At 39.2% G+C, this 15,745-nt stretch overlaps 2 protein-coding genes across 2 annotated transcripts; one reads left to right on the forward strand and one right to left on the reverse strand.

Moving 5' to 3' along the window:
• Positions 1-221: 221 nt before the first annotated feature.
• LOC119737604 (BRISC and BRCA1-A complex member 1-like) lies at positions 222-6,700 on the forward strand. The gene is made up of 7 exons (XM_038212064.1): positions 222-1,138; positions 3,006-3,064; positions 3,301-3,421; positions 3,532-3,641; positions 4,047-4,179; positions 4,700-4,786; positions 5,580-6,700. The coding sequence occupies exons 1-7, from the start codon at positions 587-589 to the stop codon at positions 5,745-5,747; spliced, it is 1,230 nt and encodes a 409-aa protein (XP_038067992.1). The 5' UTR covers positions 222-586; the 3' UTR covers positions 5,748-6,700.
• Positions 6,297-14,902, reverse strand: LOC119737605 (arsenite methyltransferase-like). Its single transcript, XM_038212066.1, has 9 exons — positions 14,688-14,902; positions 12,989-13,134; positions 11,509-11,659; positions 10,840-10,976; positions 10,286-10,437; positions 9,809-9,940; positions 8,045-8,193; positions 7,328-7,435; positions 6,297-6,377 (listed from the first exon to the last, which is right to left on the reverse strand). Exons 2-9 carry the CDS (start codon positions 13,102-13,104, stop codon positions 6,345-6,347), a joined length of 978 nt encoding a protein of 325 aa, XP_038067994.1. The 5' UTR covers positions 13,105-13,134; positions 14,688-14,902; the 3' UTR covers positions 6,297-6,344.
• Positions 14,903-15,745: the final 843 nt, after the last annotated feature.

The following is a 15,745-nucleotide window of genomic DNA, read 5'->3' on the forward strand; positions in this document are numbered from 1 at the left end:
TTTACAGGGGTTATCAAAATTAAAACAACGATATTTATATACAGTATTTTTGGAAATTGTCAGTCAATTGTAACAGAACGAGTTTATATATATTCAATGAAAACTTAAATACGTCCTTTATTAATGAATATTTTTACATGAGTGATGTAAATAAAACAATATTAAGAATACATTTAAGCCTACACCTCTCAAAATTAGATTTTACCCAGACCGGCTATGCGCCTGCACTAAAAATTTCAGTATTGAACATGCATGTGATTTCCACTTTTCTACACCACTGACCTTCATCAAAGCTTCAACATGATACAAAAAAGATCATGTGTTGGATAAAATTACAGAAAATATATTTTTTCTTTCAAACCAACATAAGGGCAGTATCTATTTTTTTGCCATAAAGAAATACCCGTGCAGGTGTCAAATGCCGAGACGTCTCAACGTATTATGTTATGATTACTTTCGCAAACCAGCAAAACCAGACTATTGGCCTTCTAGTCTGGTTCTCTAATGTGATGTGTTAATGCCATCAGAACATCGCTATACAAGCTTAGGCATGAGACTCAATTTGTCAACATGAAAATTCAGGATAATGAACTTGCTTGAAGAAATCAGTTTTGGAAAGTCCTACGCTGATTTCATTCCAACGAAAAAATCAACGAATAAGTCCTCAAAAATGTCTGACCGTAGATCCCCAGTTCCCCCAGCATGCCCAGTCCCTCAAGTCGCCCCTCAGCAAGCGGAGCCAACCAGAGAGTATGACATTATTGACGATGATGCCGTCGCGAGCACGGAACACGGCGTGACTTCCGGGAGTAACGCCCGGTTAGGCCGGAGAGTTCTCGGCCAAGTAGGCCAGTCCTTACACGCTAGCGCCGACATGATTTTCCGGAAAGGTGGATACGCGGGAGAAGATGAGGACGCGACGCAGGAAACTCAGAGCAACAGATCAATTGAAAGAGACAAATCAGAATGTGTTACAGCACTGGCAAGACATCCAGTTATGCCGGGAGAAAGTGAAAGGGAGGTGCATGATCAGCTGAGTTCCCATGGCAACGAGATGGAGTTTGGATCAGCGATTCATGAACCAGAGCCAGATGTCCCTGCTCTTAATTTACCCCATGTGAACTGCCCTGAAAAGATTGTACGATGTTTTTATTTTAAACAAGTTTTGTTTATATTGATTATAAAACCCGGTGTAGTTGTTAGGCCTTTTTAGTTTTGTCACTGGTTAATCTGATTGATAGTGATAGATTAAAGGGAAGATACAACATTCGCAAACATAAAAACACGAAATGATCAAATTATCACGGAATACCTTACTGAATTGTTAGGGAATGACAGTCTAAAGCATCCTGTAAAATCGTGGCTCCTGGTGAGCTGACGTTTTTAAGAAAAAGTGTATTTTTCCAACGCTGGTCGGCCGATCAGCGTTGGAAAAAAACTGGCTTTTTTCAAAAATTGTACCTAATTTTTCATATCGCATTTTCTTTGCAATTGATTACACACCTGTGAAGGGGTACAAGCCTGCTAGACTGATTCTTTGACCTTACAATTCCCCAAACTCTATAAATTGATCCGTTTCATCTTAAGTGGCGTCAGGGAACCAGACTACAAGAACACGATGGGTCTTCTTGGTTTTTCCAGCATCTCACAAGCCCAAAACATGAAACAAGTCTGTTTAACAATATTTGCTATATCCAGCTTAGCTGGAGTTACCCAGCCCTGAGTTTTATCATTGGGTTGTCATCTAGGGCTGGAGCGAGTTTTTCTCGTAACTTGTAGTATAGGCAAACAATTTTGGAAAATGTTCAATTTTTTGTTACACACTAATTGCATCTGCAACCCAACCCAAACTTGCCTGGAATAACCATTACACAGGTCCTTGAAGTAAAAAACGATCCACGATGAAGATTCAGCCTACAATTGCAGTGAAAACAGGAGGAATAACCGCTAACCTGACAACCTTGCTGGCATGGCCAGGACCGCAATTGGTTTGTGCACACAAAAAAATTGTGTACAAATGAATGGCGGTCGATTATCAGGCACAGAGCGCTGTCAACTACTCGTTTTTGCCGGCTGCGCTGGCTGTTGGCGCATGACGTCACGCGGAAGCGTAACACCCGATGACTGTTTCATGCACTAATATGAGGTTTACCACTCGCATCACAGCTTTGGTACTGGAACCGCAACCGATTGTGCATGAAACAGTCATCGGGTGTTACGCTTCCGCGTGACGTCATGCGCCAACAGCCAGCGCAGCCGGCAAAAACGAGTAGTTGACAGCGCTCTGTGCCTGATAATCGACCGCCATTCATTGTACACAATTTTTTTTTGTGCACAAACCAATTGCGGTCCTGGCCATGCCAGCAAGGTTGTCAGGTTAGCGGCTATTCCTCCTGTTTTCACTGCAATTGTAGGCTGAATCTTCATCGTGGATCGTTTTTTACTTCAAGGACCTGTGTAATGGTTATTCCAGGCAAGTTTGGGGTGAGTTGCAGTTGCAATTAGTGTGTAACGGGGACAAAATTGAACATTTTCCAAATTTTTTTTCCTATACTACAAGTTACGAGAAAAACTCGCTCCAGCCCTAGATGACAACCCAATGATAAAACTCAGGGCTGGGTAACTCCAGCTATATCCAGCTGATCCTCCAAATCCGTTGTTTTCTGAAAATTGCAGCAAAAGCAAAGGTTGTACATTCCCTTTAACCATAAGTTTTTAGCGAAAACAAAGAGTTTTCGCCAAAATAGTTGATTTGTGTAATCCTTATCTGTATATTTTTATGTTTATTGTCAGTAAAGTAAATGCAGTAAATCATAGGGATTTACTTTCAACTGTTCAAGGTAACACTTTAAACTTGAGGATTTTATTTGGGGCCAATTTTTTTTTTTTTTTTTGAATTGTGGCAAGTACAGTTGTCGGACGGACTTTTCATTAGTGAATCGATCATGGACTGTAGAGTAGATGCATTGAAGCAGTTAACTCATTTGTTGAACTTTAACTTGCAGGTTATCTGCATAGATCTTGCCACAGAAGTCAACAGACTTCCCTTCGTCACTAAAGATGGGTGAGCAAATTATTTACTCAAATCTATTACTTTTACAAAAAAAAGAAGACATGTACTGACGTAAATGTGCCTACTTTCTGTAACTAAAGTGTATTTGCTTCCCTCATAAGTGTTTAGGCAAAACTTGGGAACTTGTGTTTGCTTTTATCATGTTTATGAAGTTTGGATAGGTCCTAGTTACAAAATTAATTTCCACTTTGTATTTATAACTCTCTTTTTTTTAAACAAATGAATAGGTCTGCACATCAACCACTGGAGATGATCAAAAAAGCTTTGAACTTGTTTGTGGAGACGAAGAGTGCGATCAACGCTAAACATGAGTTTGCATTAGTCCTCCTACAGGAGAGTGCATTGTGGGTAAGTCAAGCTCAGTCGTACGAAATCTGAAGTGTTTGTACATGTGCAATCTAACCAACCGGTTTTTTTTCTATTTTGTAATCTCTTCTTTTTTTCTCCATTGTTTGCAGATTCAGGACTTCACATCTGACGTGGATGAGTTTGTCAATGTCCTACTGGACTTGACGAATGACACCACGGAGTGTGAACGCTGTGACTTGTCGTCACTCTTTGATGTCATGTAAGTAGGCAACCTCACAGGCGCATGTCACTGCAGGGGGCGGAGTCAAAGGGTCATGCGGAGAGGAGGGGGGGGGGAGAGAATCTGACATGTACGACCATGTTTACTTATTTTTTGCACCTTTTCATTTCTAAATCAAAACGAGACTTTTTCACTGGTCACCTGGGGAAAATAAAATACATCACAACGGTAGAATTTATTTTGTGCCTTTAGGAGTAAATGTTGCTTAACTCTTTATTGACTCTGATTTTTTTACTTGTCCCTAAGACTGAATCTGAGTCGTCAAGAGCCCAACTCCTGCAAAATTTGGCTCAAGTCACACTCATGTCCAGGTAGCAGACATTTGTCAATCACAAGGCAATTTAAGACAGACGTTCCATTTTTTTTGTTTTCTTGCTTTTGTAGACATGAGAAGGTTCAGCCTCCCGTAATTGACGATATCGAGTGCCTACCACCACCATACATCATCAGGACACTATTTGTGTACGGACGCTCAAACTGCATTCCTGAACTGAACGGCATCGGAGAAAATGATCAGGTTGGTACATACAAGAAAACGTAAGAAAGATAGATTCTGCAAAATAAAAAAATTACTACATTTGTAGTAGAAAGTATTTACTTTGTTTCATCTTTGGATGTTAGACATTCACTTGATCAGACAGTCACTCCTTTACATGGAATTGTAAATCAATCCCTCAGTCAATAACTCATTACATTTTATAAAAATTCTGAAAAGCATGCAATTAATATCAGTGTGCAAAACTAGTAACAAAGTACAAAATGTTAAAATAAAGAAAATATATATATTGTGCAAAGCTACGAATGTCCTGTTGGCATAACTATTTCACTGCGTATATATCTGATTTAATTAAAAATACAATAGTCATAATAGTCAAAATGCAATAGTAGTCAAAATAGTAAAAAATTTGTGCTTATGACAGAGATTAAGTCGCTGATGACTCGGTGGTCAGGTCTGGGAAGCTAGCTTTTGTCTTCTTGCCAGTTTTGTGTCTTTAATAAAATCCATTAATATCTTTATTTTCTGTGATATTTTCTAGTCACAGATGAGCCTTTCCTCATCGCCTTACTTCTTCTTTGACGTCTTCTACGTCCATGAACCTCCAACTGAAGACAATTTCTGCAAGGTAGGCTCTGGAAAAGTTTGCTTGAAACTCAAAGACCCAACAGAATTTAGACAATCTGATTGTCTCAAAGCTTACAAAAGCCTGAACAAAAAGTGTCCCCCCTAAACCGTTTCCCAACATTTATTCAGAGGGTTATGGGGTCATAATTCCACATTCAAAGGAAAGTCTATTGTCGTGATTTAATATTTGAAGAAAAAAAAATCCCCTCTGTTTAATACCCATGACCCCTTTTGACCTTACCTCCCCAACCCATTCTCAGCAATGTTTATCGGTTTACTTTATACCATAATCTACTCAAAAAGTTTCAATACTTGGTCGTCCTCACTTTGTTCTTGAAATGTAGGAAATATGTGACTTGTTATGTCAAAAATCAGGCACATTTGGGCAAGAAGTCGATTTTGAGTTATTGCAATATAAGTCAGATATAAACCTTGCTCTTTCAAACGCCGCTTTGTATTTTTAATTGGGTATTCCAAAATCGAAGCGATTAAATTTTGAAATCAGACTGTTCAAAATGAGAAATAGGCCTTTAAAAATTGAGTTAAGTGAAAAATATACTTTGTTGATGAAAGGTCAGTTTTGAAACTTTTACAGAACGCTTTAAACATGTGTAGCATCACATATTTTTTTTAAAAATCTAAAAATTGCTGAAAATCACTTACATGTCATTTTGCAGCTGCTTTTCTGTTCATAGCTCTGCCCAATTCCGCCTGGTTTTGACCTACCACGTCACGTATGTGATGTGTTTTTGATACCCACTCCTGCTTCTAACCCCTTTCTCTTTGGAAATTAGGAAATCTACGACGTGTTTTTGAACCTAGACATCCATAACACTTCTTACATCCACGAGGTGGGACGAGACAGTTCTATGCTCCGGCACAAAATGGCCATGCTGATTGCCCACCCACTCCAGAGACCCCAACAGACCCAATGTGAATACAAAATCTTCAGAGACGAATGAAAGCCGCCACGAGACTTTGAAAACTTTGAGGCCTGTTTCCTTATTGTACAAGACGTTGGTTGGAGAAAAGTTTCTGGTGATGATGTTGGAGGAACACTCTATCGAGCAGTTTGTATGGTTTTTGTAAAACTCACCACTCACACTGCTTACCCAGTTAATCAAACAAAGATATTTTTCTCAAGTTACCAACTTAGCTACTGAAAAGGCATTCACCTTATCTTTGAAAAAAAAAACTCTTTGGAAAGACAGGCTCTGCTAACTATGACCATTTATATATTTCAGGTCATTCTAGTTTATAAGCAATTTACAAAAGTCTGTTTAATCATTTGGCTAAAGTTCTACCATACATGCAGATAAAGTTCTTCCAAAGATGTAAATATTTGACTACAAGCCCCAGAACAACTCACATTCCATCTTCAAGACACCAGAACATTGTGAGCTTGAGGATTTCTATATAGTATTCTTAGGTTCCCAATATCAACAATAGGACCTTGACACTACCCCCCCCCCCCCAATCAGACAGCCCAAGCCCCGCCCCCTCCTTTTAGTATCTGTCATATATTTTTCAGGCTTTCCATATTTCTCTTGCTGTTCTCTCTATTCGGCTGCAAATGGATCTGTTGGGCAAGGCTGAAAAAAAAGAGAATAGAAATTCATGTTAATATTCACAAACTGGCTGAGAAATTACTTTATGTACTCTCCCTGGATGCAGATGTGCTTTAGAAAGCCTGGAAGATCGGTAGCTTGTTTATTTTCAGTGTTGAGTTTAAGAGAAAATTGTACTATAAAATTATTATTTTAATTGTGAATTCATTTCTTGCATTTCTACATGTTTTATTCAATGATGAAATTCAATCAAGTTTATGCTTAATAAAAATCACACTTAATAATACCTTGTAAGCCATCAGCAGAACTAAGATACAATAAAATGTACAAACTGCATATTTTAACCCGTTTCTTTGAGTTTACGGTTTTTCCCGGGTGGCATTTTGTACAGCAGTCTTTGTGTCAAATAGGTTGCGAACAATACTATCGAAATTTAGAATGTAGATCTTAGATGCCCGTAAAACAAAGTTGAAGTGTGTTTTAAGGTGGTAACCCGGACGGGTGGCACAGGTTCTGCAGATACAGGGTGAGTCAAAAAAAGCGAAACCCAAATGTCGAAACTATTGTTTTAGTGAAGTTCAGCATGTAGCACTTTCAAAATTAGGATATGAAAGCCCAATTCATAAGTTTTCGTTTAGTACAAGAATCATTCAAATCACTCGTGTATTTTTCAAGTTACGGAATTTTAAACACAACCACCGTTTTAAAGTTCTGTCCACGGATTACAAAAACGGTGGGCATTCTTTCAGCAAACAAAAATTCACACACATCCCAATGTGATTCGTTTTCGTTTTGCTGAAAGAACACTTACCTTCTTGTGATTCGTGGACAGAACTCTAAAATGGTGGTTGTGCTTAAAATTCTAAAACAAAACTAAAACAATAGTCCCGACATTGCGTTTCGCTTTTTTTGACTCGCCCTGTACAAGTAATAGCAAAGATGTGATGTACGGTGTAACACGAATCAATTTCTACCTTTAAAACCTGAGTCGCTTTATCAGATGTGGCCCGGAAGACGCTGGAGAATCTGGAATGACGCAGAATGGCCGCCATCTCGGCATCTACCTGGACCGGTACGCCGCTCTGTCGAGTCAAAATATAAAACTCTCAGTTCGTGGCTCCTACCCAAACATTTTAGTGTATAATAAAGGGTTTGTATTCCATTAAGTTTGGGCAACATTATATAATAATGTTGCCCGTCAAAAATATCTCGACAAACTGATTAGTTTTTAAAGGTGTACGAAATTGTTTTTGTTGCAAACGACTGTTTTCCTAGTACCATTTTCGAGTTTCACCTCGAAAGAAATTTTCAATTGCTATTTTCGTAGCAATATAAAAGTTATTCACTTTTGAATCAGACATCGAACGGAAAAAAAAAATCGACGTTTAGTTGTTGAATTATTTCTTCCCAAAATTCGAATTATTGGCTGCCAGATAATAATTCGGCTCTCGCGCAGGGCGGGTTCGTTGTTTGTGTCCAAACTTAAAAGTCGGTTTTCAGAGGGTTATTAGACACCCAACATCGGAATAAAGTACATGTATAATTCTTTCGTTAAAACAACATACAAATTGAAAACTCGTCGGAGAAACATTAAATAAATGTTATAATGAGCACCGGGTATGCATCTTTAAACCTTCATACCCCCCCCCCCCCTTTTCATGAAAGCTATAGTTCCGCCCCTAATACAGTACCTGGATCGTGTCCCCAGCGTCGAGTTCGATAACGTTCATATCATCTATAGCCCTCTGTGGGTTGGTGTATACAAAGACTGCTCCGAGATCATCCCTCTCCTGAGGGAGTTTGAACATTCGATAGGTTGCCATGGAAAACTTGACACCCCCTTTCAGCACGGAAAAAAAAATTACACTAGCCGTAAAGAAACTCTGTCGATGAGGGTGTCCCAAAACCCAAACCCTGAAAATGCCCTCTTTCTTTCACAGCTTTTTAAAAAATACATCGCAAATATTGATACATAGTTTGACAAGTTTAGTTCATTAGTACGAAAGCTCTGTAGTGCCATCAAGTATATATTTTGTCGAAGTTCGTTTTTATGAGATATATTTTGTCCAAGTTCGTTTTTATGAGATATATTTTGTCCAAGTTCGTTTTTACGAGATACATTTTGTCCAAGTTCGTTTTTATGAGATATATTTTTTCGAAGTTCGTTTTTACGAGATACATTTTGTCGAAGTTCGTTTTTATGAGATACATTTTTTCCCAAAGTTCGTTTTTACGAGATACATTTTGTCGAAGTTCGTTTTTATGAGATATATTTTTCCCAAAGTTCGTTTTTACGAGATCAGTTTTTTCGGGCGACACATGATATCTTACGGAGCCCCTAAAGGGACATCCAAAATTATTTTTTTATCTCGTGCGCACGACATATATCTCGTGCGCACGAGATATTATGTCGTGCGCACGAGATAAAAAAATAATTTTGGATGTCCTTTTAGGGGCTCCGTACTGAATATACAGCAAATTTAACTTTGCTTCGTTCCCGCGTGCCTCAGGGGCCTGTACTGTGGGCTAGGATCGAACTAGGATCGATCCAGAACTCGCATGTCCTCACAGAATAACAAGTGATGAACGCCAACGCGCACGTGACACTTTGCACACAAGAAAATCTCGTAAAAACGAACTTGGACAAAATGTATCTCGTAAAAACGACCTTTGGGAAAAATATATCTCATAAAAACGAACTTCGACTAAATGTATCTCGTAAAAACGAACTTCGAAAAAATATATCTCATAAAAACGAACTTCGAGAAAATATATCTCATAAAAACGAACTTCGACAAAATGTATCTCGTAAAAACGAACTTCGACAAAATGTATCTCGTAAAAACGAACTTTGGGAAAAATGTATCTCATAAAAAAGAACTTCGACAAAATGTATCTCGTAAAAACGAACTTCGAACAAATATATCTCATAAAAACGAACTTCGACAAAATATATACTTGATGGCACTACAGGGCTTTCGTACATTAGCTTTTCAACAACGACAAACATTTCCAAAGATTGATTGAGTTAATGTCTTTTTTTTTTTAAGTGTCACTTTTTTACTTTGTCCAGGGCCTTAATTGTCACTTATTCGGAATGTGAAGGATTCGGGTGAGGTGTAGGCCTACAGTATTGCTCTATCACTGTAAAAACGTTGGGCAAAATGGGTTGATATGTAGACCAGTGTTGGTCAACATATCAACAGGTTAAACTCTTGGGCAAATTCTTCCCAATAGTTGAATTTTTTTTACCCAAATCAACCCACAATGAGTTAATTTCAATTTTTTTTTACAACGTACACGCTAGTGCATGACAATAAAAAATGTTAGGGAGTCACTGTAGACATCGCATTGATAACTCGAATAATATTGTATCGATTGGTTTTGGTATTGAAATTGCAGCATATAGATTACTTAAGTCAAATAGTGTATTGAATGTCACGTTCGCCATATACCGATAAATTTATCCAATTCCGGTTCTTTGACGCGCATGTCCGTAGCTTGCACGAGTCGTGGGGTTGAGAAGCCATATTCACGGGACATCGTTACAAGATCCTCGAAGAAGAACGCCCCTGCTATGCCCTCGCCTAATAAAAATAGGAAATTGTTATGAAAATACAAACAAATCACGATACAAATGTTATGATCCAGACAGTCGTTCGGTGGATCGAAATAAAATGTCGATTTTGGTACAAGTCGATTCATGAAAACATTATTTGAGACCTATATAGAGACCTATTGAACCGAGATTTTACTCCACCCGCTTCCTCTGAAATGCAATGACCGGTTTTGTATTTTGTTTTTGAACAGAAAATCGCGCGGCAATGTTATCGGAACAAAATCATATTCGCAGTATTCATCATAGTCATAATATTGACAGCTATTAACACAATCTGTCCCCATATATGATATTGAGTAAAAGAAATACTTGCCCCACAGCGATTCGTCCTTCTTGACTTCATCCCTGATCCTGGTGTTGGCGACCATCTCCGTGAAGAAGACCTCGGCCCCAGGCTTCAAGACGTCTCGAAGCTGGCTCATAATTTCTCGCTTCTTGGGCGTAAGGCCAAAAACCGTGTTAAAACTGTAGAAGGAATCGTTAAAGTGATCATTGTCAACGCATGCTTCTCTATCATGGGCATTTGGGAGATCGATGCAAATGTTTCTCAGATGAAATTCTTGGCTTTATTTTCTTTCATAATAATAGCTGTGGTCATCCAATACAACCAACGCGAGGCCACCCATTTCCGTCATTCAGTCTCTACTTAGGCTAAACATGCATTGACAAATTGGGAAAATCGCGCCAAAATTGGGATGGATTGATAAGTGGTATAGAGCGCCTGAGAGGAGTTCGGAGTAGCGCGTCCAAATCCTGCTTCGGTCATTGTTCTTCTTTATAATTGCTCCAACTAATCGTTCATTTTGTCGACTCTCTCAGTATCTGACCCATCTTCTCTGCACTTCATCCCCATGGCAACCAACTCACCAAACGAGATCAAACTGCTCTTTTTGCAAGCCGGCATCCACGAGTTTATCCGGTTCACACTGAACGAATTGGATGTTATCCTTGCTGAGACCGCAGGCCTTGCGATGGTACTCCAAAAATGATCGCCCAAAAGAAATCTAAAAACGATCGAAACACATTTTTAAGAGTGAATTGCAAAAACGCCCGTTCTGATAAGAAAACTGTAAGGGTGGATATAAACGGGTTTCTGTGCAGGATGTACATGTATTCTGGATCTGAACAGATTTAATACAGTATCCATCCACACACCTCGTTTCAGTTTTTACGACCTATTGTGGTTTCAAGACAATGTCGTACATGCAGGGGGTTTAAAACGTGTCTAAAACCGACCAAAATAAGTTAACTGAAACTTGGCTGGTTTGGTTTCGTTCGATGTCCCATCCAAAGGGACTAAACTTTTATTGCTAGGAAAAAAAGCAACACAAAAATTGTAATTTACGGCATTTTATACACTTGCTCAGTTCTACAGTTCCGGCTTTTTAATATCTGTGTGCCCTATTATTTTGACTGGGATAATATAACCTACTATAGGCCAGCAGCCACGATTTGTTGTCAACATTGGGAAGGGGGGGGGGGTTGATCACCGTTCACGCTCCGGCGTTTGAATACATTATGGGCGAGTATACAAACCACGTGATCGTTGGGGTCCACGCCCACAACCGAGCCTTCCTGACCAATCAGCTTGCTCAAAACGAAGCAGTCTCTCAAACAGCCGCAGCCAAGACTCAGCACATTGAGTCCACTCAACAGATCCGGGAATCTCAACCCGCAACAGTAATTTCTTTACAGTGAAAATACAAGAAAATGTTACTTATGTTTATACACTTATTAATAAACATTCCTTTAAAAAATTAGAGTTGGCATATTTTTTGAAGATCGAACAAGATTTTAAATATAGATTTTCCCGGTTAAAACAATTTCCTTCAAATTCACCAACTCTGACATTCAATTTGGTCAGAGAAAAAATCCACACGTTTTTAACAAAACCAAATTAGTCATTTACCATTCAATTTCAAAGTTTGGTCACCCTCTTTGGTCACCGGGTCGAGAACATTCGTCATTACAGATCAAATTCGTCTAAGCTGTTGCCGAATGGCAGCATGCAGAGATCCGGAATTCGTCTTATATAAATCAATTAGACGAATTTGATTTCTGAATAACAAGGTTTGGCGTAGACGAGGTGAAATCGAATACTCAGGGACGGACACATGTGCTCATTGTTTGAATTTGCTTGAACTGAATTTGAAATTGTCTGACAAAAGACGAAATTAAACATTGGAAGTGCACTAATAAAATTGATGGTGATGGACGCATTTGAATATTTGAAACGGTGAATTCGAATGATAAACGTTTTACAATATACAGCCGGGAAAACCTATATTGATGAACAAGATACCAGTAAAAAACATTTCGCCTTCTCTTCAGAAACTACCTTTTTCGTTATCCTGATCAAATATTAATCGCTGAAACTTTATCTGTTCTTTGAGTTATGTATAGGTAGTTGTTGAGCTGAACAGTTACGTAACATATCTGTATATGATAAATTGTGTTTTGACTTCAAAATTGTTTATGTGGTGGAGAGCCAGCATCCATCCTTCAACAAATTCATTTTAAAAAAACCGGCTAACTTTTCGCCCTATTGCATTGACATCCGCAGCGGGAAAGTTATTCAACAAAATCCTGGCGAACCGACTACAACAGTTTCTCCTCGACAACACTCTGGTGGACACCAACATCCAAAAAGGTTGCCTCGGAGGAATAAACGGAACTTTGGAACATTATCTATGTTCTAAACCACATTCGGGAAAACGTAACTATTGTTTAATCATTTGAATGAATCATTATTATTTCATGAACTGAAAGTAATTCGAATTCATCTTGCTTTAATCTTACTGATTAATTGTAGCCATTTTGTACATATATTTTGATTATTCGTTATTTCCCGAAGTCCCGAAGTAACATCACTTCATGTAAATCTTGTCTTCACATATACAGATACGGAATAAATTCGCTGCTGCATAAACCACAACTCAAGAGCTTCCGATCCCTAATTTCAAGAGTGTCACACAAATATTTGTCGTATGAAATCATTTGTGAATGCAAAACTCACTTTGCGATGATGTCTGGATGAACCAGAGACAGTGCCGCTTTGCCATCGTGTGGCAACACTGAGGGTAGACACTGCAACATCTCCGTCTTGTAGTCTTGCTCCGTCTTGTCAGCCATTATCGTCGAACTTCCAGTCTCCGAAGATACCTGTAAGAACACCATAAAAATCATTACTCAGAACTTTTGAAGAAACTGCGTGTAAATAAAAAAAACACCCATCATTGTAGTGGGATATGTGCAACGCAACTTTCACTGTTGGGCACATCCCCAGGTGCACTATGCGATGATTTTGAAAATGTTAACGGGCGGTGATAGCTCGCGAACCAGCAATCGCCGTCATGTGAAACTGGTTCCGCCCTCCTTTAGAAGCCTACAGTAAACTGAGGTAGAGAAAATCCTATCGCACTTCCAATTCTCCGACTTGGTTTGGCAAAACCTCGCCTTTTGTTGTCTGCTGTTATCCTCAAATCTAAACAGAAGAATAATGACATCGCTTTCAGACCCCTTTTTTTGGCCGTGGCGTCAGTAGCGCTAAAGAGTGTGTGGCGACAGTTGGAAATCGAAATCCTTACTTATTTGATCCAGAAATTAGACACAAAACTTTCCTGCAAACTCTTTCCTATAGCAGCAGCCGGATCTTTCGACAGATGCTCGTCTGTTTGTAATTCCACAATTTCCTATTATGCATGCCTCCTGTGGCGGTTCACTGTCAGGAAGTTGTATCAGAAACCATACGCACGGGTATACTAACATCCTGGATTTTTTTCCATAAAGAGAAAGTTCAAGTGCCGAGTTATTTTTTTAACTCTAAAAGGGCACTGGTTTGGTCAACTGGGCCATTATTTTTTTTTTATTCAACGTGATGAAGCTACACGGACATCACCATGGAAACCTTTCAGCACTATGGACGATTAATTTGTCTCTGCCAGGCTTAATTGGATGGCGCGTACCCTATAAAGCCTTTTGACCTTTGTCAACCTTCCCCTCATTTTTCTCAACAATGCAACGTCTTTGGCAGTTTACATTTTGGATACTATCACGTAACCAAGGACAGCAATCATCACTGCCCTGTCTGATCACAGTCTCGTATCACTCACTCTCGTATTGGGTCAGTTCTCCAGCCTAACGCTGCGGCCCCACAAAATGGACCGTTCCCGACATTCAGTCGTACCATGGAGGAATTCCTTCCTCCATGGTCGCACCCAAAAGCCCCGTCCATGATCCACCGTGCTTTGTGTACATTTCTCACCGTACCGGTGATGACATGACCCACTTTGACTGAGTTTGACCCAGCAGGTTATACCTGACCTGATTTGCTGTATTGTCCACTACAAATGGTCGATTCCCAAAATGGTTCGACAATATCCCCAGTTTACTAATAGGCCTTCTTCATTAATGATTAATCTCCCCCCCTCCCCCTTAAGGTCTTGGGGGAGTGGTTTGCAAGGCCACCTGCGGAATGGGCGGAGATCCCTGGGAATGGGACATAACCACCCAAGTTTTAGTCTGATAAAAAAAAGTTAACTCTGTATGTAAACACTAGCACATCGCCTCTTAACCATCACGACATAACCTTTAAAGGAACACCCTACATGTTTGACACAATTCTATCAAAAACGGAGACTCATGCCAGCCAACATTTTGCCAGTGAAACGGAAACACACAATAAGGGTCGAGTTAAAAATAAACGAAAGTCTTACCGCGAAAGATGTAATGAGTTGTTCCCTCTGCTGTAACTTCGTGTATTGCAGTTCGAACAATGGTAGTTGGTGTTTTTTTAACTGATAGTAAGTACATACATAATGCGTACATATAGGTTTGCTAGGTAGGTAAATAGTTCAATGATGGCATTAGCTAGGGGATCGCTATAGAAATAGCACAATGGCAGCAGCGCACTCGACCGTGAGAAGTTGCTTTAGCTCAGGGGCCGGTGTATAAATGTCCTCTAGTACTCCCTGGCGGAACTGATTGCGTATTTGGGCTTGTTTGTTCACGGATCCTACGGTTTGTTCAAGGCACGATTCTTTTCCTGTGCAAACCACTTTGCCCTTACCATTTTGGAGTACAGGTCACCAAAAAGTTATTTGAAGTTCAGGTTGACAGAAAAGATAGATGACTTAAAAACATGACATCGAGTGTCCTGGTGTTCCATTGGGGGGGGGGGGGGGGGGGGGGGGGGGGGTGATGATTAAAAAAGGTTGCCATTCTTATGTAAGAGGAAAAAAAGGCTTTCAGTGGATATTCGTCGGCTCTGTGCCAAAGTTAACGTATACAAATTGACAAGCACGCACTTATCATTTCAGTAAAATAGGCAAACACCATGCAATTTAATATTTTTTAAACGATAAATAATGATTATATTAAAGCTTAAATTACTGATAAATAACTAAATACTATCATGTTCTGAGTATATTTATTGCCAAAAGCATTTAAAGATTGCGAATCTACTGATTGAATGCATATTAAAAAAATAATCTGGTAAACATTAAGCTGGACTTTGATAATTGCAACATCTTTGTCTGGTTTGTGACGGTTTTTTTTTCTTTTGGGATAATGCTTAATCCATTTTGATAACTTGACGAAAACATATATTATATAAGATATTATATAATTAACATACATAAGTAACATGATCCGTGGTGGATGACTTAAGCGTTGCTTGTAGTGCGCCCTCACATTCGACTGCAATACTATTCTCATTAATTATATTGGCACAATAACTGTGTCGTGAGAGGGCTCACTACAGCGCTAACACTAT

The sequence above is a fragment of the Patiria miniata genome, unplaced genomic scaffold (genome assembly GCF_015706575.1).
Source record: "Patiria miniata isolate m_02_andy unplaced genomic scaffold, ASM1570657v1 HiC_scaffold_3, whole genome shotgun sequence".
NCBI lineage: Eukaryota > Metazoa > Echinodermata > Asteroidea > Valvatida > Asterinidae > Patiria > Patiria miniata.